At 51.6% G+C, this 24,082-nt stretch overlaps 1 protein-coding gene and 1 non-coding gene across 3 annotated transcripts in view; one reads left to right on the top strand and one right to left on the bottom strand.

The window, feature by feature from the left end:
* UBASH3A (ubiquitin associated and SH3 domain containing A) overlaps positions 1-22,835 on the bottom strand; it is a 39,937-nt gene extending 17,102 nt beyond the window's left edge. For both annotated transcript variants that reach the window (XM_007172689.3, XM_007172690.2), the window contains exons 1-7: positions 22,723-22,835; positions 20,731-20,784; positions 18,010-18,196; positions 15,421-15,619; positions 11,546-11,715; positions 10,394-10,602; positions 3,811-3,937 (exon numbers count right to left, since the gene is read on the bottom strand). In XM_007172689.3, the coding sequence (XP_007172751.2) occupies positions 3,811-3,937; positions 10,394-10,602; positions 11,546-11,715; positions 15,421-15,619; positions 18,010-18,196; positions 20,731-20,784; positions 22,723-22,835 (1,059 nt within the window). The remainder of the gene's footprint in view (positions 1-3,810; positions 3,938-10,393; positions 10,603-11,545; positions 11,716-15,420; positions 15,620-18,009; positions 18,197-20,730; positions 20,785-22,722) is intronic.
* Positions 4,988-5,120, top strand: LOC114236526 (small nucleolar RNA SNORA61). Its single transcript, XR_003622469.1, has one exon. It is a non-coding gene; the product is annotated as a small nucleolar RNA SNORA61 (small nucleolar RNA).
* Positions 22,836-24,082: the final 1,247 nt, after the last annotated feature.

The raw sequence follows: 24,082 nt of genomic DNA, 5'->3' as shown, positions 1-24,082 counted from the left end.
GGGAGCTGGGGCTGGCCCTTCTCTTCGCTGTGCTGTGTCGGAGGGAGAGGCTGACCTCGAGAGGAAGCCTGAGCACATTTTCTGCAAAAACGTTGGAGAGAATGAGGGAGAGCCGAGATGGCCAGAGAGGTGAGAGTGACCTGCAGAGACTGAGGGCGGAGCCGACGTGGAGTCACCAGGACGGCTGTGTGGGGCACAGGCCTCCCCCGGGAGCCCCAGAGATGACAGAGAACCTCTCGAGGGAGGCGCTGAGGCTGGGCCGGGACCCTGAAGGAGCTCGCGTCCCAGCCCCAGGGGCAGGGGCGGTGTTGCCCAGCGCCAGGCCCAGACCGTTCGGGGGACTCGACTCTGGAGCAGGATGGGAAATTCCACATCAACACAGGCCCGCTGCCTCTGGGGACTCGTGCCGTCAGGGTCTGGGGGCACGCGTGCCAGATGCTGGGACACAAGGTGTCGTCCAAAGATGCCCCACTTAGGGGGCCTCGGATCTCACTGGGGCCTCTGGACCAACATGGAAAGATGAGTCACAGATGGCAGAGGACGAGGGGCAGAGCTGACAGTGCCTGCCGCAGGAGGTGGGCTGGGGGGACTCCAGGGAAGACATGGGACTTGGTCATGCCTGGAGCCAAGATCACCAGGGATGGACGGGCTAAGATCACTGGGAATGGTCAGGCCAAGGTCATCAGGGACGGTCAGAAGGGGGAGGGCATCTGGACAGGAGACAGCTCCAGCCAGAGGTCTGCTTTGCCCTGACCACTTCTTTTCCTGAGGTGGACCCTTTCTCTCCCTCCCCATCTTTGGCCTCACATCCCTCTGAAGGTGGGCTTCTGGGTGAAAATGAGAGAGCTGATATTTTTGTATCTGCTATTTTTTCTTTTGGCTGCTCTGCGCAGCTTGTGGGATCTTAGTTCCCCGACCAGAGATCGAACTCTTGTCCCCCTGCATTGGAAGTGTGGAGTCTTAACCACTGGACCGCCAGGGAAGTCCCTGTATCTTTGCTATTGAGTAGGGTGAGGAAGAGGTGACAAGATGTGGCCCTCCTCAGTGTGAACTGCCATCACCAGACCCAGAATCACACTCTGGTTTCCCCCAAATCCTGGAGAGGAGAATGTAGGTATTTTTCACAGGTAAACACCCTGAGAGACACAGCATTCATTTGAAACGTAGCCAGTGCTGTTGACCACACCCTTGGGATTGATTCTGCCGACAGGGGTGGGGTCTCGAGGGTCTGCACCTATGGCTGCTCCCCCAGCACTTCTTCAAGTTCATCAAGAAGGACGAAGGGGCCCCAGTGGAATCCCCGCATGTTGGAAAGTGGTTGGGAATTGCTGAGAAGGGCAAACGCTAGAAAGTAGGGTCTCGGGCAAACTGCACCTGCCTCACAAGCGCTCTTGGGTCCGGCACCATGGGCAGCCCCAGCCAGACCCTCCCAAGCCCTCGTGGGGCCCACCCACCCCCGGGGGATGCAGAATCTCCAGCCGCTTGACGCACAGGGCTCTTCTCATTGGACCTGACTACGTTCTGATTGGCGCATGAAATGTGTTTGTGAGCCGATGGGACGGTCAGGTCTCCATATGTAGCTTCTCAGGGCCTTGGGGTCGAGTCTTCAAAATGGGCACATGGTCAAGGTGAAGTGAATACTGTGGTGGAGGGCGCTGATATTTGGTTCAGGATGCAAACACCGACCTCTGGCAGCTCCAAGGGGAAGGTCGTCTTGCTGTCTTACATTTTTTTTTTTTAATTGTGTATTTGGTTGCACTGGGTCTTAGTTGCAGCAGGTGGGCTTCTTAGTTGCGGCACGTGGGCTCCTTAGTTGTGGCATGCATGTGGGATCTAGTTCCCTGACCGAGGATCGAACCCGTGCCCCCTGCATTTGCAGTGCGGAGTCCCAGCCACTGTGCCACCAGGGAAGTCCCGTTGCTGCCTTACATTTTGAAGTATGGCTGTGGGATTGCCCGCACTGACACCGGGACCCCTTTTCTATTCCATTCCCCCTGCCGAGGACGGATCTTCCCAGTAGGTCACAGGACACACACGTGTTCCCAACCTGGATCTGCTCACTGATGGTCTCAAAGCACCATCACTGCCTTGGGCTGAGGTTTTGGATCGGGGGCATTTTCTTCCCTGGAAGAGCACGGAGGAGTTGAACTTTGAAATCAGGAATATTTGCATCAGGAATATTATGATAAAGTGAAAGGTCTGCGGGGAATGGAATGGACCAACCCCTGGGTCCACACAACGGCAGGGCTGCATCAGATCTTTTTTTTTTTTTTTTTTAATTTTATTTATTTATTTATTTTTGGCTGTGTTGGGTCTTCGTTTCTGTGCGAGGGCTTTCTCTAGTTGCGGCGAGCAGGGGCCACTCTTCATCGCGGTGCGCGGGCCTCTCACTGTCGCGGCTTCTCTTGTTGCGGAGCACAGGCTCCAGACGCGCAGGTTCAGTAGTTGTGGCTCACGGGCCTAGTTGCTCCGCGGCATGTGGGATCTTCCCAGACCAGGGCTCGAACCCGTGTCCCCTGCATTGGCAGGCAGATTCTCAACCACTGCACCACCAGGGAAGCCCTCAGATCTTTTGACAGAAGGTGCTGGATGCCTTTCCTGGGACTGCTGAAACAAAGCACCGACTGCGGGGGCTGAAAACAAAGGAAGCTTATTCTCTTCCAGTTCTGAAGGCTGGAAGTCCAAAATCAAGGTGTCGCAGGGCCAGGCCCCCTCAGAGGCTCTAGGGGAGGGTCCCTCCTGCCTCTTCCAGCTCCCGGTGGCCCCAGCATCCTTGACGTGTGGCCGTGTGGCCCCAGTCTTTGCCCCCAGGTCACATGGCTTCTCTCTGTGTGCCTTGTCTCCTCGTCTGTGAGCATCACATCCCCTGTTTCCTGTGATTAGGTTTAGGGCCTGCAGGATAATCCAGGATAATCTCCCCATCAAGACCCTTATCTCAGTCCCACATGCAAAGACCATTTTCCTCACAAGAGGTGGCAGGAATTGGGACCTTACCTCTTTGGAGCGGTTCTTCAGCCCACTACGCGACCATAGCAAAACTATGGCCAGTTTTCCTTTCTCACTACCTGGATGGAGCGACCTCAGGCCAGGGGAGGTTCTGTATCGGGGACAGGTGTCAGGTTCTCATCCATTTAAAGCACCAGCGTTCAGACAGAGGCCGAGCTGGGCTAAGCCTTGCAAGTCAGCTCCTCCCCTCGTTCAATCTGGAAAGGGGGGCTCAGCCTCAGGGAGCCCATGGCCCCAGTCCAGGCCGGCTCCCCTCATTCCCAGAGAGTCTGGGGCGGGGACCCCATTTTCATCGGTCTGAGGCTGGCAGGCCTCTGGCTCCCAGTCCGAAGCTCCTCCACCCGGGCCGTTCACCCCCGAAGGCCCAGCTAAAGAGGTCACCCATTGTCCTCCCAGGCTCCCGGTGTCCCCTGCCCTGGGCTCAGCTCTTGTCTGGACTGGAGGCAAGCTCTGGGGGCCGGTGGGCTCTTGGGGAAGGAGCCATCCGGCCGATGGCAGAGTTAGGGTGAGAGTGTGGCCTCCCAGGAGGGCTGGGTCCCTGTCCCTTTCCTGGCCCGTGACCTAGTGCCATGATGACACGGGCCAGGCTCACAGTGTGTGCGTGTGTGCGGGGCTCACCCTCTGCCCGGGGTGGACGGAGCTGGGGGTCCTGGGAGCAGACAGATGGGCCCCTTGCTGGCCCACCCGGGTCTGAGCTCAGGGCAGCAGCGTCTGAGTGAAAGCTGCCCCGGAGGAGTCGAGTCTACCGGGAGTCGGCACAGAGTGGGGCTGTGAGCGGCTCATTTGACATCAGGGCCCCATCACCTGTAGGGACTGCAGGCTACTGATGCTCCGGGACATGCGCGGAGGCTGAGGGTCCCCGTTCCGTCTGCTGCTGGCTTCACCGTCCTTCCCGGAGCTCAGGTCGGGGGCTACACTGAAGGTGTACGTCCTGTGGGAGAGGAAAGAGGCCAGTGTCATGACGAGCCTGGGAAGCATCCAGTCGTCATGTGATGGAGAGCATGCATGCGACACGATGGGTGGGTTGGGGCATCGTGAGGATGAAATGAAACAATGGTTCAGAACGACTCAGTGCCCAGCACATAGCAGCTCCTGAGCCAGTGGTGGTGGTTCATGTTCTCCATCACCACCTGCTACAGACTGAACTGTGTGCCCTCAGACGTATAGTCCTGGCCCCCAGCACCTCCGAATGGGACCCTACTTGGAGGTAGGACTTTTAAAGAGCTGATGAAGGTAAAATGAGGTCACTAGGGTGGGTGCTAATTCAATCTGACTGGGTCCTTTTGAGAAGAGGAGATCAGGACACGGGGACGACAATGTGGGGACACTGGGAGGAGACGGCCACCTACACACCCAGGAGAGAGGCCTCAGGAGGGACCAGCTTGAGCTTGGACTTCCAGCCTCCAGGGCTGCAAGAGAAGGGACACCTGCTGTTTAAGTCACCATGTCTGTGGTATCTCGTTCCGAGGCCCAAGCAAACCAGTGCATCACCCTCTAAGAATCGCCTTCTAAAATAACCAAAGGTGTGAAGATGCTCGTGGTTGGGAACAGGGATAAGGGAGCAGAACAGACACATTAAACGCCAGGGCAACACACAGGAAAGGCACAGATGCATTAGTGGGCGGGTGGGTGACCACGGTGCCCGAGCAGGTGCAGGCGGAGAGGAAACTGCTGCTCGTCTAGGGGATCAAGAAAGGTGCCCCGGGTGGGCAGCCGTTTGGGAGCTCTGAGGACCACTGAGGGCGAAGGTCATGGCAACCAGAGCTGTGAGAACTCCAGAAGGTGAGCGGGTGCCGGTGCCGGGGTGAGGAACAGGGGAGGGGCCCCGGGGAGGGGCCCGGGGAGGAGTGAGAATGCGGAACCAAGAGCCGACAGTCATGGAAATCCTCCAAGAGCAAGAAAGGGCCAGGTTCCCAGGGGAAATTCTTTTTAGAAAGTGAAAGGTCATCTTTGTAAACTCTAGTTAAAAACAATTTACAAGCACCTCTGGTTCCCGTTCCCGTGGGATCTGAGCACCTGTCCTGGTGGTCGTAAAAGGAGGACTAGTTATACTGAAGCTGTCCTCACGAGGCCTGTAATCTGCTTTATAGCATGCGGGCTAGTTTCAAACAAGGCTGAGTGAAAAAGATACATACAATCAGAGGAGAGAAATGGACAGCAGCTAGAGAGGGAAATGGGAAAAAAAAGAGAGCTTGTGCTTGATTTTGTTTTTAAGATAACAGCATGTTTGCTTGCTGGTGGGAGCCATTGGGGAGGGCCTTGGGATGACAGATGATGCTGGCGTGATGCCCTTGGAGGGCATGGGATGCCCAGGAGGGATGGGATGCAACATGCCATGAACAGGTGGCCTTGGCTAGGAGTTTGGACCGAGCATCACAGTGTGCTGGGGGGAGAAGGGCACATGGGCCCAGAGGCTGTAGGCAACTGGAGCTGGTGGACACTCTTCCGACGTTCACCTGTCCCGGTGGATAAGAGTGAGGAATGCAGTAGGTGGCCTCTGGGTTAGATGAAAAAATCAGACACAAATCAGCTGGTGGGCAGAGTGTCCAGGGATGCCTGGGCCTCCAGTTTACGGGGGAAGAGAAGGAGGCAGACGGTCCGCTCACGTGAGTGACTGGTAAGGGAACATCATCTTTATTACTATTTTCTGAAAAGCATGTCCTCATCTTGCTTTTTAAATTGCAGTATTCTTTGTGATTTTTAACATACAGAAGGCTTACATTTTAAGCATTTAATAATCAGTATTAAAGACACATCTGTTAAGTCTCACCTTAAGATCCATTCCACTGCTTCTCTGCTTTCAAAGCTCTCCCCAGTCCAGAAATCAGAAATACAGTCATTTAAACTGCCTTCTATTTTTAAATGATTTTCTGTTTAATTCTTGACTCAGAATTAAATTGGTATCAGTGTGTGCTGTGAGGTCATACAGAACACCTTTTATTTTACATCCATTTATTTTCCTATTTCTGATGCATTCATCAGATAGGAACCTCCTAATATACCAGGTCTCCTGCTCTGTTAGCTAGTCTGTTCCACGGATCTATTTTTTCTCTTTCCCTCAAGCCAGTACCATATTATAGATTTATAACATGCTTTTAATACCTGGTAGGGTAAATATCTCCTCTCATCACTTTTATTTTTCAAAGTGTTCTCAGCTCTTCTATTTATTCTCCCAGATAAATTTTTCAATCACTCAGTGAAGTTCCAACAAACGATCCCATTGGGATTTTCCCTGGAATTTCATTAAACCTGGAAATGGCTCTGGGAGGATTCATTTTGCTCCATCATGAACGTGGTGTGTTTCTACTTATTTGGCCCATTTGTAAATGTTTGCCTTTCTTTCCCACAGTGGCCCCAAGTCCCCCAGTTATCGTAAAGCTGATGGCTCCCAGGCCTCCATCCTGAGACCCTAACCGGGTCCTGAGCTGGGAGTGGCGTCATTTCTCCTGCATCTCAGGGGCCCACAGGCTCAGGCCACCTGCCTTTCACCATAACAACCGCACGCCCGGGACCCTCAGTGCCCACGCGGTGTTTCGATGTAGTTAACTCACTTCTGAAACTGTCTGCAAGTCGTACCTTCTCTTCCCATCTTGTTGCCTGTCCTGTCTTGAGCGGTAAATCCTACTGGCGGTGAGACAGGCTGGGACCTGGGACCTTTTGCTGGGACCTGGGACCCTTTGCTGCAGGGCTTGCACCTGGACACACCTCTCCTCCAGCAACAGAATACAAAGAAACTGTACAGGACTAAAAATAACTGCGTGCCTGCCCAGTTGGGTCAAATTCTGGACCCAAAAGATACAAAGAGACCAAAAAACCCAACTGCCACTTTTGAAGAGCCTGGAGCAAAAGCAGGGCACTGCGCGTGCCCCCTGCACACACCACCACCTAGGGGGTGGGCAGACCACCTAAGTCACCCCTCTGGCCTGACGCCTGGACACACCCCTGCCCTCACCCCATGTAAGGAGCCAGCTCGACCCCCCTCGGGGAGCGGGCAAGCAAGGGGACCTGTTGTTGGTTCTCGCTCCCCCCTGTTGCAGCAGTGGTCCCAACAAAGCCCTGCCTGAATTTCTTGTCTGGCCTCTGATCAATATCTATTGATTAAGGAAGCCAAGGACCCTGGTCAGTAACAGCGGGATCCAGGTCAAATAGATTTACACAGCTCGTAGTCTCACAGCGTCAGATGTCAGCACATTCGACGTCTCTAACTGGTCATAAATAGACAAGAACATGATCCCCATATTCAGACCATTGACATTTCCCTCTGCAAATGAGCACGCTCTCAGTATTTGCAGAGTCTCACCTTGACACAGGAAATGCTGGTGGGTTTCCCCTTCCTGAGGGCGAGATGTGGCCCTCCCGCACCCTGCTCCCGGCCCACGGGGCAGATAGTGAAGCCTCGTTATCTATAAATAACATCTGTGAAGTTTACAGTTGGAGAGAAAAATTGAATTTTTGTTTTTTTTTGGCTACTCTTTCAAATGAAATACAACCTTGATTACCATGGGGATGTTGGTGATGAGAAGAGAAAGGAAAGAATGTAGCATTTTAATATTTCTGTTTTTCTCTTAAACTTCGGAGACCTACTTACTGCTTAACTTACACCATAGAAATAGATGTAGATGTATTTAAATTCTCCCTGGCTTTTAAAAGGGGCACCGCTGCCGTCTGTGGGGTTGTGTGGACTGTGTCTGCTAGGGATGCCATAGCGAGGTACCACAGACGGGGCAGCTTAAATAACAGATACTTGTTCTCATACAGTCTGGGGGCTGAGTCCAAGATCGAGGTATGGGCGGGGTTAGTTCCTCCAGAGGCCTCTCTCCTTGGTGTGTACACGGCCGTCTTCTCCCTGTGTCCTCACATGATCGTCCTTCTGTGTGTGTCTGCCCGGATCTCCTCTTCGTATAAGGACACCAGACAAATTGGATTAGGGCCCACCCTGTGATCTCATTTTACCTTGGTCACCTCTTTAAAGACCCATCTCTAAATACAATCACATTGTGAGGTGCTGGGGCTTCAGACATCAACGTATGAATTTGGGGGACACAATGCAGCCCATGACAATATCTCTATTATGTCTGAGCTACTTGCCAGGAACTTGCTCTGTGGTTTTGGAAAGTTACTGAGCATGTATTGCTCCAGGGTTGGTACTCTCATCTTGGCTCAAAAAGAACAAAGTGTTCTCTAAGCTCTAACATTCATGGCTCTTTGTTCGAGATTATGCTACATACATTCTTGTCTGTGGAGCGTTGAAATCTGCTGTGATTCATGAATATGCTCCATCAATATCACAGTGGTCACCTCTGATCTTTTTCTTCAAAGTAACAGGCAAATATTGTGGGGTCATTTTGTTGCTGAGTAAATCCAGAGACCCTGAACTATTGGCACAAAGGCTGAATTGTCGCATGGGTGATGGGTCACTGATGTAAGGTCAATAATTTTTCCTGCTTGGGTTGCACGTCCCAAGTGTGAATTCTGTGCTGACACTGTCAGAGATATTTATCCACTGTCTATAAACAACAGTTTGTCTGCCCACAGCTAAAGTAGCCTTGGGACAGTATCATCGGACGGCATTTCTGCTCAGCCGATTAGTAACGTGTCCAGACATTCTAGGGCCATTTTCTGAATTTAAAAGTTTGAACGTTTAATAAAGTATACTTTTGGCCATTTTAAAAGACTTAGCCAGGACAGCTGAGTCTGACAACAGTGCTGGTTCTCTGTCCTTCTGACCCATAATCACATGTCACAGTTTGTCTTACTTCTTACCCAGCACAGCTGGGGTGCTTCCAAAACACGGCCAATCAGACACCCCACAGCCCAGCCCAGTACTTAGTTTTCTCTTCTTTTGCTATAATTCTTGTTAATATTTATGAATTCCTGGGGGAAACTTGTTTCTAGAAGGAATAGTCCCAGAAACGTTCAGCTTAAAAGCTGGAACCGTTATTTTGGTGACAGGTGACTAACAGATTAACTGTGAGGTGAAAGATGTAATAGCCACAAACTCATTTTCTCCAGAATCTTAGCTGCATAGTTCTAGAAACATCCAGTTTGCCGACTGCCTGGCGACGGTGATGCTCTCTCGTCCTGAGCAAGGATTGGAGGACTTGCTAAAGGACAGGGACCAGATGGGAGCCCACGCCACCTGGACCTCAGATGGTCAGTTGGGGTGGAACCAGCATCTGCTCCCTTGTTACTCCTTAAATGGTTCATTGGACCGGGCGATGGACTGAGCTGGTTCTAAAAGGAACCAAGTGCTTCCTTGATTGCATGATGTCATCTGGCCCCTCCACCTCCCTGGGCCCAAGTGTTCTCAGCTCTCGGGGATGATGATCTACCTGATTATCTCTGCAGTCCCTGGTGGCACCAATGTCCTGTGACTTTGTTGTGGCCACTGGACACATAGCCATGCCCACACCCGCAAAACTGTGCTTCTCCGGGACGACTGGTCTACCCACACCTGGGATGGCTGTGATCTTTTTGTGGAAGCCATATCCCTTTCCACGTTGGGTGTGGGAGAGCTCGGAGCCTGGGGCCCACAGCGTGCATGGTGTGCACAGAGCTTGGCCCTGGGTTTGTCTGACTTCTCTCCCTTTATTCTCTCTTTGACCCAATGTCCTTATATTCTTTTCTTTAAACTTAAAATTGATTAATTTAGATTTTGAATAAGTAATGCATTTCTATGGTTCACAAATTTAAAAATTATACAGTGGTAGAGGGTGAACAGTCTCCCTCCCATTCCTATTCCATTCTCCCAACTCCCACCTTCAACCCTGCAGGTAGCCACTGTTAGAAGTTTATAGACATCTTCCCTTCCAGGGAACTTTTACGCATGAACGTACATATAAATACATATTGTGCATATATAAGTACAGATGATAATGTTTTAATGCATCTGTTCCCCACAGTTAGTACTATCCTATCCACATTGTTCTGCAACTTCTCTTGGATTTTTTAATATCAGTACATAAAATACTTCCTCGTGATCATTTTTAAAAACCTCAAGTATTCTATTGTATGGATGTATCATAATTTATTTCACTGGCTTATCTTTAATTGAATTATGTCTTCTACGGTGCTTGTATGCTTCTATAATTTGTTATGTTCATAATAAGGAAGTGGTATTTTGTAGTCCTTTTGGGATTATGATCTCAGAAAAGTTTTGTAGAGTAATTGATGTTTTCTGAATGTTTTCAGTGGAAAACCAGAAATCAACCAAGATATTTACCATATACCTGCAGGGATAATGTTGCCAGTATGGAGAAGGCAATTTTTACCAACAATGGAACTGTCTAGAAGCATACAAGCACCATGGCCACTGTTTCCAAAAAGACGCTCTCAGACACTAAGTCTGAGAGAGGCGTCTGGGCTGCAGGGGCAGAGCGGCACTCACCTGTGCTTCACCCAGGTGTCACACTCGCTAGCTCGCTCCGTGTAGTTCTCGGGCAGGAAGCCCCGGCAGCCGGTCTGCTGCGAGATCCCAATCACCCAGCCCTCGCTGGCTTCCTCCTGCTGAGTGGGGTCCACGAAGATGTAGTCACCGGGACTGAGTGTGAGCTCATCCATGTTCTGGGGTTTGTACTGGAACCGGACCTTCAGGGTCTAGAATGGAGGAAAGTGTCTTCATGTCTCAAGCAAGGATGGGTTCTGTGTCTCCATGACACATCCAAACCTCTGTCTGATGACAGTAGAATATGACAAAAGGATGTATACACTTGTCCAGATACATTCAGAAATGAATTTTGATATCTATCTATCATCTGTCTCTCTAGTTATTATCTATTTATCTATTTATCTATCATCTATCTATTATCTCTCTATCATCTATCTATACATATCAATCATCTATCTATCATCTATCTACCTATCTGTATCTATCAATCACCTATCTATCTAATCTATTATCTATCTATCTAACTCTTATCTACCTATCAATTTATCTATCTACCTATCTATCATCTATCTATCTATCTCTATCACCTATCTACCTATTTTATCAATCTACCTATCTACCTACCTATTTATCTCTGTTTACTTATTTCTTATATGAAAATCTCAAAGCATAACCGGATGTTCACATCCGCCCCCCTTGTAGTGAGGTTATTTACAGTTTCTCCCACACCACAGAACACGGTGGATTCATTCATACTTGTTCCATGGGTCTGAAAGGAGCATAACAAGCTTTCTATCTAAACCAATCAATCCCATGGGGAGGGAGTCCTGAACTGAGGCTTCACTCAAATCATTATCTAAACAAATTAGCAAGCAGCACAATGTATTCATAAATCTTTGCAACCGTCCATTTTTGATACCTGAAATGTTTCCACTTTTCCCCCAAATTTCTGTGTCTGCGACTCACATACAGAAGAATGTTAATTCCAAAATGCAGGCCACAGCATGATTTTAGGGAAGGGAGAGAAGTTCGCCCTTCTGCTGAAAAACCTCCATCCGAGGGCTCCTGCGGGTCAGGGCTCCGTCAGGAGGGCAGCCGTTCACCTGTTCCCATGGCGGGGTCCAGTCCAGCCGTCCGCCTGCGTTCGCTCACCTGGTAGTGTACAAAGCGCATGTCCCGCGAGTAGAGTGCGGCCGTCCACTGGCAGCCGTGGCCGGGGTGGACGGCTCTGGCCAGCTGCTCCAGCGTCCTCTGGTGGTGGGGATAGAACTTGTGGGCCAGGGTGAGATGCAGCTGCTTGGTGCAGGGCTTCACGGTGCAGTCTGTGAAATCAGGCAAACGGGGCACCTTGACCCAGACGTCCGCACTGCACGCCCGGGTCTCCGCATCCGGGGTGGCCATGAGCCCGGGTTGGAGGTGCAAACGCCTTTACACACGCACCTCCTGCCTCTACCCACTCCCCTCCCCACACCAGCGCTCCCCCGACAAGGCAAGGAGTTGGCCCAGACGGGCCACCACACAGAGGTCACCTCGTTAAGGAGGTGGTTGGGTACTTGAAGATTCTACGAAGAAGCAGGAAAGCAGAGGGTATAGGGACACAGGTTGTGGGGTGGGGTGTTTGTGGCCCATCAGTTTGCAAGTTAATTGCCCCAACAATTGATTCCAATCTCCTTCATCCCCCGGGGTGTGCATGTCACACAGTGGCCTGCACAGGTGGGCTCATGCTGCAGTCAATGGCTTTTTGTTCAGTTGCAGAGTCTCTGGAAGAAAATGCCCTAAGCAACGCGATTCCATCAGACGTCACAGTGCCTCTAATATTCTGCTGACTTTGGTGAAGCAGGGAAGCCCTTGGAGCGGCCAAGGCCCTGGTCTTTTTGAGTGACCTCTGCCTTCATGGCCCCAGCCCTCCTGGACCTCATCCCAGGGCCCTCAGGTCAGTGGGCAGCAGCGTCCCCGAAGCAGCCAGGATCCGATTTCAGCCGGGTCACAAAGCAGCTTTGTTCCGGGGAGGCGGCGATTAATGGAACTGCACAGACTCTGGAATCTGATAGACCTGACTTTAGACCCAGCTGCCCCGTTTGGCAGCTGACTTTGGGGACCGTCTTGGTCTGACTCAGCTTCAGTTTCGACACCAACAACTTGAGGATTGGACACACTGTCCTGGGAAACTGGCCTCTCAACTGTAAGGTCCCCGGGAAACTTTCAGTAAATCTTAGTTACCTGCTACCTTTCTCATGGGCAACACTTAGCAACATACAGGATCCGCCTTCCCCCTGAAAAACGTCAAGGGTGATGCACCCACTTCCTGGAGCCCAGACTTGGCAACCCCATCGATGTCTCCCATCCTCTATCTGAGCCTTTGGTAGCAAAAGAGAAACCGGCGAGGTCTCCAGGCCCTGAGCTGCGGGGGTGAGGAGCTCGAAGCAAGAGAGCATGTGGGTGGCGGGGAAATTCCTTTTCTCGGGTGTTCCAGACGAGGTGGGGGGACGGCCTTGCCGTGGATGAGTCAGTGTGGCCTGGGAAAGGCCCGCTGAGGTCGTCATCAGAGAGATCACCGAGTCACCTGATCTGAACGGGCGCTTGTCTTTTTCTCTGTGTGGCCCATGCCCCTGGGGACTGTGAGCTGGCCAGGAACACGCTTGCTGGCTGAGCTGTGACTGGTCCCTCCCGACCCATCAGGGTCAGGCCCAGGGTGCCGGCCGTGGAGGGCAGGGCGGAGCCTGCTGAGGGGTGGGCGATGGATGTGAGGTCAAAGCCGGTTTCCCAGGGTGTGGAGCGGGTCAGCACGAAGCCCAGGAGGCATGGAGCAGGACATGGCTGGACTCCAGTGCCAGCTCCACCACCCACTGGCTTGGGGACTCTGTTGGTTTCCTGGGCTGTTGTCACAAATGGCCACACCCTGGGTGGCCTAGAACAACAGAAATTTGTTCTCATGCGTCTGGAGGCTGGAAGTCCAAAACCAAGGTGTTGCAGGGCAGCGCCCCCCACTGAAGGCTCCCGGGGAGGGTCCCTCCCTGCCTCCTCCAGCTCCTGTGGCCCCAGCATTCCTTTGCTTTTGGCCGCATCCCTTCAATGCCTGCCTCCGTGGTCACATGGCCTCTCCTCTGTGTCACCTCGTCATACAAGGACACCAGTCACTGGACTTAGGGCCTGTCCTACTCCAGCGTGACCTCAACTAATTACATCTACAGAGACCCTATTTCCAAATAAGTTCCTTTTCTGAGGTTTTGGTGGATGTGAATTTTAGGGGACACTTTTCAACCCATGACAGTGACCTTGGGCAGGCACTTTACCCTGCACAGCCCTCAGTCACTCTATTTTAAAAATAAGTGGTCATTAAGAGCCACTTTTTGGGGGCATGGGAGTAAGTGAGGTGCTAGGCCTGCTCGGAGGCAAGCGGCTGATACACTGCATCAGGACAAGAGCCATGTCCGTCGTCCTTTTAGAGACAAGGAGGTTCAAGAGCCATGCCCTGAACTCACGTTTACATAAAGGAGGCAATCCGCAAGGACATGGGGTAAGGTTATCATTATCTAGCAAATACGATCCCAGACTCGACAAACGAGCCTCCAAATGGAAATCTGGGACTAAGGAAATTATTCATGTGACCGGCATCTGCATTCATACATGTCTGCAGGGGGCAGGGAGGGGTCCCGCTACCAGGGTGCCGTGGCCTCTTCGAGTTTCAGACTCAGCAAAGCACAGCAGTGCGGAGCACCTCTGAGTACCAGGACCACGGGGGAAGTTCCCCAAACAGCCCAAACTGTTTAAAGGGCGAGACCCCCAGCCATTTGCAGAGAAAGAAGACGACTCAGGGGTCAGAGGACATGATTCAGGTCACACCACCAACCAGAGATGAGGGAAAATTCACACCTGAGGTCAAGTCTGGAATTCTTCTCACTAAACCCCAGCCGAAGCCTCAGTCTCCAGACCGGGGCTGGTGTCTGAGGAAAGTGAATTTGGCTGATTCTCAAAGTGAGTCTAGATAATTTTCCCCCCAAGAGGCCAAGGAGACAAGACTACGCTCATACCTAAAGCATTAAAATGAATCAGCTAGGACTTGTGTTTTACATACAGCACTGGCCTGTTGAGGAGGGATGCCCCTGGTGGGCGAGGGGCTGGGGGAGGTGCCCCCGCCTACAATCCCCTGTCATCATGTGGTCACACACCGTCCCTCCTGGGACAGTTTCCCAGCAGCTGGAACACAGCTGAGTGTTTTGAAAAACCACATCGGTGCAGACAAGGCTATTCCCACTTAGAGAAGAGCCCTGTGCTAGTTCTGAGTCTTCCTATTCGCTCACTCTTTTTTTGTATTTAATTAATTTTTATTGGAGTACAATTGATGTACAATGTTGTGTTAGTTTCTGCTGTACAGCAAAGTGAATCAGTTATACGTATACATATACCCACTCTTTTTTAGATTCTATTCCCATACAGGTTATTACAGAGTACTGAGTAGATTTCCCTGTGCTATACAGCAGGTTCTTATTAGTTATCTATTTTGTGTATAGTAGGGTGTCTATGTCAGTCCCAATCTCCCAATTTATCCCTCGCACCCCTTTCCTCCTTGGTAACCGTAAGTTTGTTTTCTACATCTGCGACTCTACTTCTGTTTTGTAAATAGGTTCATCTGTACCATTTTTTTAATTCCACGTATAAGCGATATCATATGGTATTTGTCTTTCTCTGTCTGACTTAGCTCATATTTTTGAAGGACATCCTGGCCCGTTACGGAGGTTCTAGCTAATTGTTCAGCCTCAGGTTAAGGCCATGTCATAGCTGCTGGCTGTAAGGGCCAGGTGGGTGTGGAAGTGACCTAGTGGGGGTGCAGATAATCCTGCGCCTGGCCAGCCAGGCCAGCCCGACCAGCCCGCAGGACGACCGTCGCTGCATCGGGGAAACAGCCTCACTCTTGCTGCCCTGGGGTCTGCCCGTCGCACCCGAGTGTGGCGAGCTCAGCCCCAGGCACAAAGGGACCACTTCCTATTAACCGGGCCCTGCGTGTGCTTCTGCCTAGGGCTGCCTACCTGCTAAGATGGAAGCTTCCGTGGCGAACATCACAGCAAATTCCTGGATGATATCTGCGGGGCTGTCGTTCACGAAGAAGCCCAGGTAGCTGACGGAAGAATGGAGAACCAGAGGCACAGCCGAGGGGAAGGCGCCCAGGGTCCTATCCCCGGCTCTCTTCAGTGCTTCATACAGACACTCCACCTTCTGGTCCTCGCACTGAGGGACAGAGACAGGACAGTCACCTGTTACCTTAACTAATAACAATCAGGCAGCCTCAGGAGCCTCTTTTCTGGTCACGATGCTGTAACATAATTTACCCGGTCCTGGTGTTTGGGGTGATGGATCTGTTCTGTAGCTGGTCCCCAGTTTCTTATAGAATTCAGGTCAAGTTCTTTTTGGAATAGAATAGCCTTTGAGTGCCCAGGTCAAAAATCCCTTGTCCCTCTAAATATGTGCCTCGCCCCATGCTGAGTTGACCCAACCCTGCATCCCATCCTGAACCCCCTCCTCCAGTCCTGTGGCCCACAGCTGGGCTCAGGGCTGCATTATTGGCTTCTGGAGGTTTCCCGTAGACACCAAGGCGGCCCCGGGGCGCACTGCTCAGAACCTACCCTACTGAGGAGGGTTGTAGCCTACCCCTCGGCTGCTGACCTTCAGACCCGGCAGCAGGCCACACACTTGGCCAGTGATCGAGCCGTCCTTGTCCCCAGCAGGGTCTCCTCTGACGTGGTCTTGGCTCACAAGCTCCCCCTCAACCCTGCTGTCACCCACTCACCTGCCCTCTGGCCACACAGCTCTTGGCTCCTTGCTCAGTGAGAAAGACTCCACGCACCCGTGTGGGACCCCAGTGGAGGCCTGACAGAGCCCACCCCCCTTCGGGGAGCCGGCCAAATCCTCCTCTCCCCAGCAGCTGGCTCCCTCTGGGCTTCCCACAGCCCTCTTTATTCTCTCAGTTGTGAACCTTATCATCGTTGCTAATGCGCACCCTCAGCTCGCCTGCTAGCCAGGAGCGCCCTAAATTCACCCCGTCTGTGGTATCTTTGCAGTCCTCGTAGGGCCTGGAAAGCACGTGGTGCCTGGAGGGCACTCACCTCACGTAATCTGGGAGCGTGGAGGCACGTTATACACCGACCTGTAGATGACGGCACTAGTTGGTGGCTGAGCGTTCTTATGTTACAGAATCAAAGGCAAAGAGTGAATCCCTATTACACTCTTCTGCTGGAAGGGGGCACGCAGCCACCAGGGCAGGGTGGGACGTGGGGTGGGCGTGAGGGGGCAGCTACCTCGAGAGAAGGGAAATGTGTGTGTGTGCATCTACGTGTATGGTGTGTCTGTGTGTCATGCTGTGTGTGTCTCTGTGTAGCTGTGTGCATATCTGTGTGTGTGACATGGTGTCTGTGTGTGGTGTGTCTGTGTGTGATGCTGTGTGTGTCTCTGTGTATGTGTGTATGCATGCACAAATGGACATGCCTCGACAGGCTGGGAGGAGGAGTTGGAGGCCCCGGTCAGCTCTCTGGCTGTCAGGACCAGGCGTGTCCATTTCTAAGGCCATGTTTGTTGCTGGCTTCACTGCCTCTCCTTTCCCTGATGAGCTCCTAGGACAAGCCAGGAAGGAGCCTGTCACAAATGCCATCAATGTGCAAGTAGGGTGACCAACTCACCCTGGTTTGCCTGGGACTTTCCTGGTCTCAGCACCTGGGAATCCCTCCCCACTGGCCCTGGCAAATGAGGATGACTGTCAAGGGCTTTGGAAGATGCTGCTTCTTCTGGGCATCTTCTGGAAGCCTTCCTGCACAGGTCTGCGTCTCCCTTTCCGTGCAGCGCAAAGGAGCCTGGGACAGAGGGCTCCTTGGGCCCCGGTGGGACCCTTAGAGTTTGCTGGCAGCAGAGCCGGGGCAGGGCCGGGGTGTGCCCTCCGAACTTTTCTCTGGTCGGGAGTCACAGTGGTGTCTGCCCCTCCTTCCCTCATTCTCATGCCTCCCTCTTGTCTTTTGAGCATCCCAGGTCCTTCTCACCTCCCAGGACCCCATCCTGGCAGCTGGACCTGGCTCTCTGAACATCTTTCAAATCAGAGGGCTGGTCCCCCAGGCAGGGAGAAGTCCTACATCTGTGGCTGGCCAACCCGTTCTTCAATTGATCCATCACACATCTGTGAAGCACCCACTCTGTTTGAGGCATGGTGCTGGTCTCTGGGGGGCAATGGTAAGTGAATTATCCTCCTTCACTTGAGCGGTTCAGTCCAGTGAGGGATGCAGAGCTGCACCAGACACATGGCCATGCAACAGGGAAAGAGTGCCACTAGACTTAGAAACAAGAGGATGGTGGGAGCACAAAGGGCAGCAACCTCTTCTGCCTGGGGAGCTGGGGAAGACTCAAAAAGGGAGGGGATAAATGAGTTGGGTTCTGAAGGATGAATAGAAGTTGACCAGACAAAGATGAGGAGGAAAGTAAAGGATATCTCACACAAAGAATCCAGGTAACACCACCATTGTGGACCACCCTGTGAAAGTAAACCCCTCAATTTTGCCCCATCACCACCTAGTTATGGCAGAAAATGACTCAGCTGCTGTGTTAATGAGCATTAAAAACTCCTTGGACTGACTCACCGTGAAGAAGTCACAGAGCGTTATGTGAGGGAAGACCTCATGGGCTCTGTTCTTTGCGCACTGACGCCTGCTCTCTCTCCAGAACTCTTGAAGTTTGTCCAGCAGGGGTCCCGTGGGACAGAGGAAAAGGGCGTACTCCTGGGGAATGGGGTCGTCGAGAGAAGGGTCATTGCAATGGCAGTGCAGCCTGCAACAGAGAATGGGACACTTTTACCTGGCGTTGTGGCCAAAAGAGTCTTTCCCCATGGAGGACACAGGACAGTGGTGACAGCAGCTCAGAACAGCAGGCCGTGCAGAGCAGAGGTGTCCGTGCCCGGGCGGGACTTGCCGACCACGGGGCTGAGTGTGGCCACAGAGCAGGTCAGCGTCCAGCCAGGTCTCAGATCCTGGCTAGTCTGATTCCCAGGCCAAAGACCCAGAAAAGGAGAGAAAGGTGACAGAAACACTCAAAACCTGGTCTTCTAATGGTCTTTGTGGGCCAGGCATCTCCTTAGGGTTGAAAATTTTGTGGAAAAAAACTCACACTTTAATTTCACCTCCAACTTCAAATTAAGTGTAAAAATCAAAGCCACAAGGAACTAGACAGAACTTAGGTGGCTACTATATTTTCTTTCAATTCAGAAAATTATTTTAAATACTAAAAAAAAAAAATACTAGGAAAAATGACATAGAGCCCCCAATTCAAGTTCATTCTCACCAAAAAAAAAAAAAAAAAAAAATTGAGACAACCACGAGACGCTAATTTTCTCACTTGTCAAATTAACAGAATGTATTTGAGAGGGTAAAAGTTATGCTTAATTGTGTCAAAGGTGCAGTGAGACTTAAGGATGAATTTCTGCAAACTTTACACGTAGCAATTTGCTAAAATGTGTCAATAGCCTTAAAATACTCATTCCATTTGAACTAATAATTCCACTTCCAGAAATTTATCCGAAGCAGAAAGCAAAAAGTATAGATAAGACTGCATATAACATATTTATTGTACGGTTATTTATAATAGGAAAGAAGGAAAAAATGAGAAAAAAGATAATAACTTTATCATGCAGTCATTGGAAATTATGGATTTGAATAATTTTTGATGACTCAGAGAAGTGCTTGTGACATAATATTGAATTCAGGAATCAGGGTACAACCACTGGAGAAAACATAAGATACACACAAATACCTTCTCCTTAATAAAAAAATACCAATAGAGGAAGCTATACCCCTTCCATTGTAGCTCACTTCCCCTTTTCTAGAGGAAACCTCAAGTCTTAATCTGCTCTGTTTTCTTCTAGACATTTAGGTAACAAATCCACAGATAGCACTTGTGTGTGTTTTATATAAATCATAAGCTATTGTTCAAATTATTCTGCAACTTGCATTTTTTACTCAAACCTGTGTTTTTGTAATCTCTCCACATTAATGCACATACATCTGGGGAAGTTTGTCAGAATGAACCTTCTAAGGGCTGTATAACAGTGCATCATCTACGTAGGTAATATCTCATTCACCCATGCCATTGATGGACATTTAAATTGTTTTCTTTTCTTAAAATTTCATAGCACTGTGATCAAGATCTTTGTACATGTCTTTTTAGGTCCTCTGTGTTTCTCCAGGGAATGTACTTGGACATGAACTTCTGGGTGGCAGCTACACATTTTCAGTGTGGATATTCACCGTTATTGCAGCTGAGAAAGTGAGAGACCGCCTTCCCCTCATCCTCACCAACACTTGAAGCCGCCTTTTGTTGTTAACGGCACCCTAATTTGCAGCCCCCCGCCCCCGATTAGGAATGAGGTTGGGCCCACTCTCACAGAATCTAGGGGGCCCACCACCTCCCTGTTCTTCGGTGGGTCTGCTGGGCTTTCTGGCTGAGTCACCACTAGCACGACCCTCAGGGCAGTGGGTCTGGTTTTTAATTCCAATTCTGCAATTGACTTTAGGGTTAGCCTAGCCCAGAGGGTACCGGGTGCTTCCCTTTGTCCTGTACAGGGCTGGCATTTTTGCCCTTGGCCTAGAGTTTTTGGAGGCGGAGGGGGTTCCTGCTGAGGACACGCTGAGCCCTCAGAGACCTGGTGCCAGTGTCTGCCATCCTGCTCTGGGGAGGGCACCCCAGCCTGGCGGGACCTGGGATTTTTGTTTGATTTTCACTGCAGCTATTCCGGGGCGGAGCATGAGGGGACTTCCCACCAGGGGCAGAATGAGGGCATCATGCCACACGCGGTCGGGACTGAGTTTTAGAGAACAGGGTGTCCTCTTTGATTCCCAGGGCAGGAAACCGAGGCCCGTAGCAGCAGGAGGCTGGCAGAGCCGCAGAGCTGAGGGCTGGCTGAGCCTCCTGGAACCCAGAGCTCCCCACAGCCCCCAGGCACCTGGCATCCTGAGGGGCAACGTGCGAGGCCTTGGGGGGCATTCAGCACCACCTGCAAGTTCTCGCCCCATCAGAAGCGGAGAGAGTGGCAAACTCGCCTTCCTATCAGCAAAAATGGCTCTCCCTTATTTACTCAACAAATCACGTGGATATTGTTCTTCACTGACAGGCACATTTGGATTAAATCAGACTTTTAAGTGAAGAAAACGTTGTTCAAAGTTCTCTCTCTTTTGTTTTCCATTTTAACCGGGGCCTCTTTATTCCTTTCCCTGGGGGCTGGGTGGGTGGCATGGAGCTTCCCCGCCCCCCCCCCCGAGCGTCCTGGGCACTTCCCAGCGCCCACCCTGCAGAGACCTCACCGCACCCACCAGTCTGACGCCTCCGCCGCCGTCTTCCTTCCAGTGGCCGCCAACGCCTTGAGCCTGTGGGGAGGGAGAAGGCGAGGAGCTCTCAGAACCTGCCTTCTGTTCTTTGGAAAAGGTCAGAGAGACAGGCGTGTCCCTGCAACACATGGGCCCTTAGGGGGTCCCCCCCAGGGGCTGGACGCCAGACCTCACAGCGGGATGCAGCGCCCAGGTCTCCGCGGTTTTGGAAACGCAGACGCCCTGCATCTCAGCCCAGCATTTTCCTTCCCTGGCCCCCACCCCCAGTCCCTGGCACGGAGTCCAAGGGCTCCTGTCCTGAGGTCCACCCACACCCGAATCCCGCGTCCCCATCCCTCCCCGACGCACCTGCTCCCAAGCCAGGTGGACCCGCTCTTGGACCCTCGAGTCGGCTGTGCAGGGCCATGTCCCAGGCTTGCACACGTGCCTCCCTGCCGAGATTAGGCCCGGTGCCAACATGCCCTGGGGGAAATGGCACTGGGTCTTCCAGGCTCGGCTCAGATGTTCCTCTTCCAGGAAGCCCTCCGCAAACCTCCCAAGCAGGGTGCCCGTGCAGCTCCCCTGCACTTCCCCACCGCAGACATGGCCACCTTGCCCCTCATCTCAACGGACTTGAGTCCATCTCCCTGATCGACTGGACCGCGAGGTCCCTGGGCCTAACCAAGTCTTACTCATCCTTGAAACTGGGATGAATGTACCCTGAATGGAGTTTAACTGCAGGGGACTGAACTGGACAGAATGGAGTTTGGTGAAGGTAATTCATCCAGGAATTCAGCCTGGAAGTAGCCGGAGTTGACCAGGCACCCAAGATGGCCAGTGCCCAGCGCTGCTGTTTCAGAGGATACTGGCGGGGATGAGGCTGCCTGGAGAGGTTAACAGGAGCCTTACCTGGGTGCTCTCGCCTAAGGGAGACGTTTAAAACACGTTTCTCCACCTCCAACACACAGCTGTTTAAACTGGAAGGAATTTTGAGTATGTCCCCAATGGTGGCTTCGGTCACGTAATAAAGCGTGAGTGTTACAAGCACCGGGAGTGGGGTTCCAGCCCTGCCCCTCCAGAATCTGCCCTCTCCGGCCTCGGTGTCCCCGTCTGCCCCTGATGGACGGTGCCCGGCCCACGGCAAGCACCCTGCACACGCCTGGTTCTGTTCCCGTCTCACAGACCCCCGGTTCACTATGAGCATAACATGACAACAAAGTCCTGATTTGGGTTGGGGAGGAAAGGGGTCCAGCCTCAGTCATTCCACGCAGTTGGGCAAGAGTTTGTCATCTGTTTAAGGAGAGTTTGCCCCCTCCCAAATCCGAGGTTACCTAGGGGACTTGTGATGTATTTCCCACATGAATAAACACGTGAAAAGCACCAGAACTAAGAACACTGTGGAAGCTGCAACCTGATGTCGGTCTCAAGCTCATTGTTTTGGGGGACCCCGTCCTCTCCCGGAGGGTAACCTTCAAGGTGGAGTCGTCTCTGTGTGGCCCTTCTGCTTGGATAAGTAGGATTATGTCCACCCTGCTCGGGGAGTTCCTTAACCATTTCGCTCCATTATCAGACATTCAAGACAGTCCCCCCTAAGGACAAGGGGTTTCCCTGAATATTTAGAACTACATTCTTGTGTATTTTAAGAGGTCCCAGCATCAGAGACCCACCCGGCTTTGAGGCTTTCAAATTCGAGTCTAAAAAGCTGTCTCAGATTCCCTGCGCTGCCCACAGACGGGGTACAGCCAGGCCCCTCCAAACCCTGCTTCCAATTTTCACAAATTTCAAGGTCCCTCCATCACGGGCCAGCAGAGTTTGTCTTTAAAAGGCAAAGATCGTGTCATTTATAAAAGCAGAAAAGGCCTCATTTTGAGCCTGTCTCTGGCCCTGCATGGTGCACCCCTTGACAGGAAGTAAGCGTTCTGAGCCACCTGCAGTTTTGTGGCCACAGAGGGGCCAGCTCAGGGTCCAGGGCACACGGCCAGGCAGGGCGGTACTCACGCGGTGTGTGCCGGGAAGCCCATGCTCAGGAGGGGGTCCAGGAGCGAGGTGGTGCTGCGGCCCTTGAGCTTGTTGGAAACCTTGGCATAGATCTGAGTCTCACCCGCTGCCATCTCTTCCTGGTGCCGACTGAAGCAAGCAGATAAAGCAGGGAGGGAGAGGCAGGGGAGGCTGAGGCTGAGAAGAGAAACCTCAAGCCTTTTTTGATCTTTCTGACAAAAGCTAATATCCTGTTTGCATGAGCTATTGGTTTTCAGAATTCTCTTTGCAGAGTGTGGTTGTAAGGTCCACCAAGCCCCTTCCACAGTGGGGTTTGGGGTCCACAGGTCCAACCGAGTACCTGCATGGGATCGGCCTTGGCTCTGACTTGGGCTGTATTTGGGAGCGAGTCGGCCTGGGAGGGAGGGGGCAGGGTGTGGGAGGGGAAGCCGGTGTGGGGTTAACCCCGAGCCACTGGATCTTAGCTTCCTTACCTGCAAGACACTGCATCTAGGGTCCCTGCCAGCTCTAAAAGTTTTGGCTCTTTTAGTTATTCATTGACTTTTTTTTTTAATTTAAAAAACTTTTAAAGTTTAATATGCATGCAGAAAAGCTGATGAATCCTACATGTACAGCTCAATACATTTTCATAAAGTGAGCTCACTAACATAATCCTCCAAGACCAGCAATAAAACAAAGGTCCTCAACCAGGGGAATTTTGGCCGCCATCCCCAGGGACCACTGGCAATGTTTGGAGACACTGTTGGTTGTCACAGCTGGAGGAGGGGGTGTTTGCTACCTGCACCCAGTGGGTTGAGGCCAGGAATGATGCAGTGTACATGACAGCAAAGAAGGGTCCAGACCAAGATGTCAACAGTGCCAAGGTTGAGAAACCCTGTTCTAGAACATCACCAGAACCTCAGAAACCCCCTGGCCCCCAGCGTCATTCCCCCAGCCTCCTAGTTTTCTCCTCCCTACCCCAAAATGTAGCTGCTGTGCTCACTTGTATATTAATTTTGCTCATCTTTGAATCTGACATAAACAGAACCATATAGCATGTACTCTTTCACGTCTGATTCCTTTTGCCCAAAATTATGAGTGTGAAATTTATCCACGTTATTGAGTGTAGCCATGGTTCGCTGTATTGCTGTGAACTATCAGATAAATGCACCATAATTTATTTCTCTAGTTCTCAGTTGATGTACATTTGGGGGGTTTTCAGTTTTGCTGCTGCACACATTCTTGTATATGTGTTTGAGTGCCCCATGCATGCATTTCTGTTAGGCACCCGTCTAGGTGTGGGATAGGGAGGTCATAGGACATGTGCATCCTTCATTAGAAACTGCCAAGCAATTTTATAAAGCAGTTGTACCAACTTGCC

Source organism: Balaenoptera acutorostrata, chromosome 4 (assembly GCF_949987535.1).
Source record: "Balaenoptera acutorostrata chromosome 4, mBalAcu1.1, whole genome shotgun sequence".
Taxonomy (NCBI): Eukaryota; Metazoa; Chordata; class Mammalia; order Artiodactyla; family Balaenopteridae; genus Balaenoptera; species Balaenoptera acutorostrata.
This window is presented reverse-complemented; position numbering and strand designations above follow the sequence as displayed.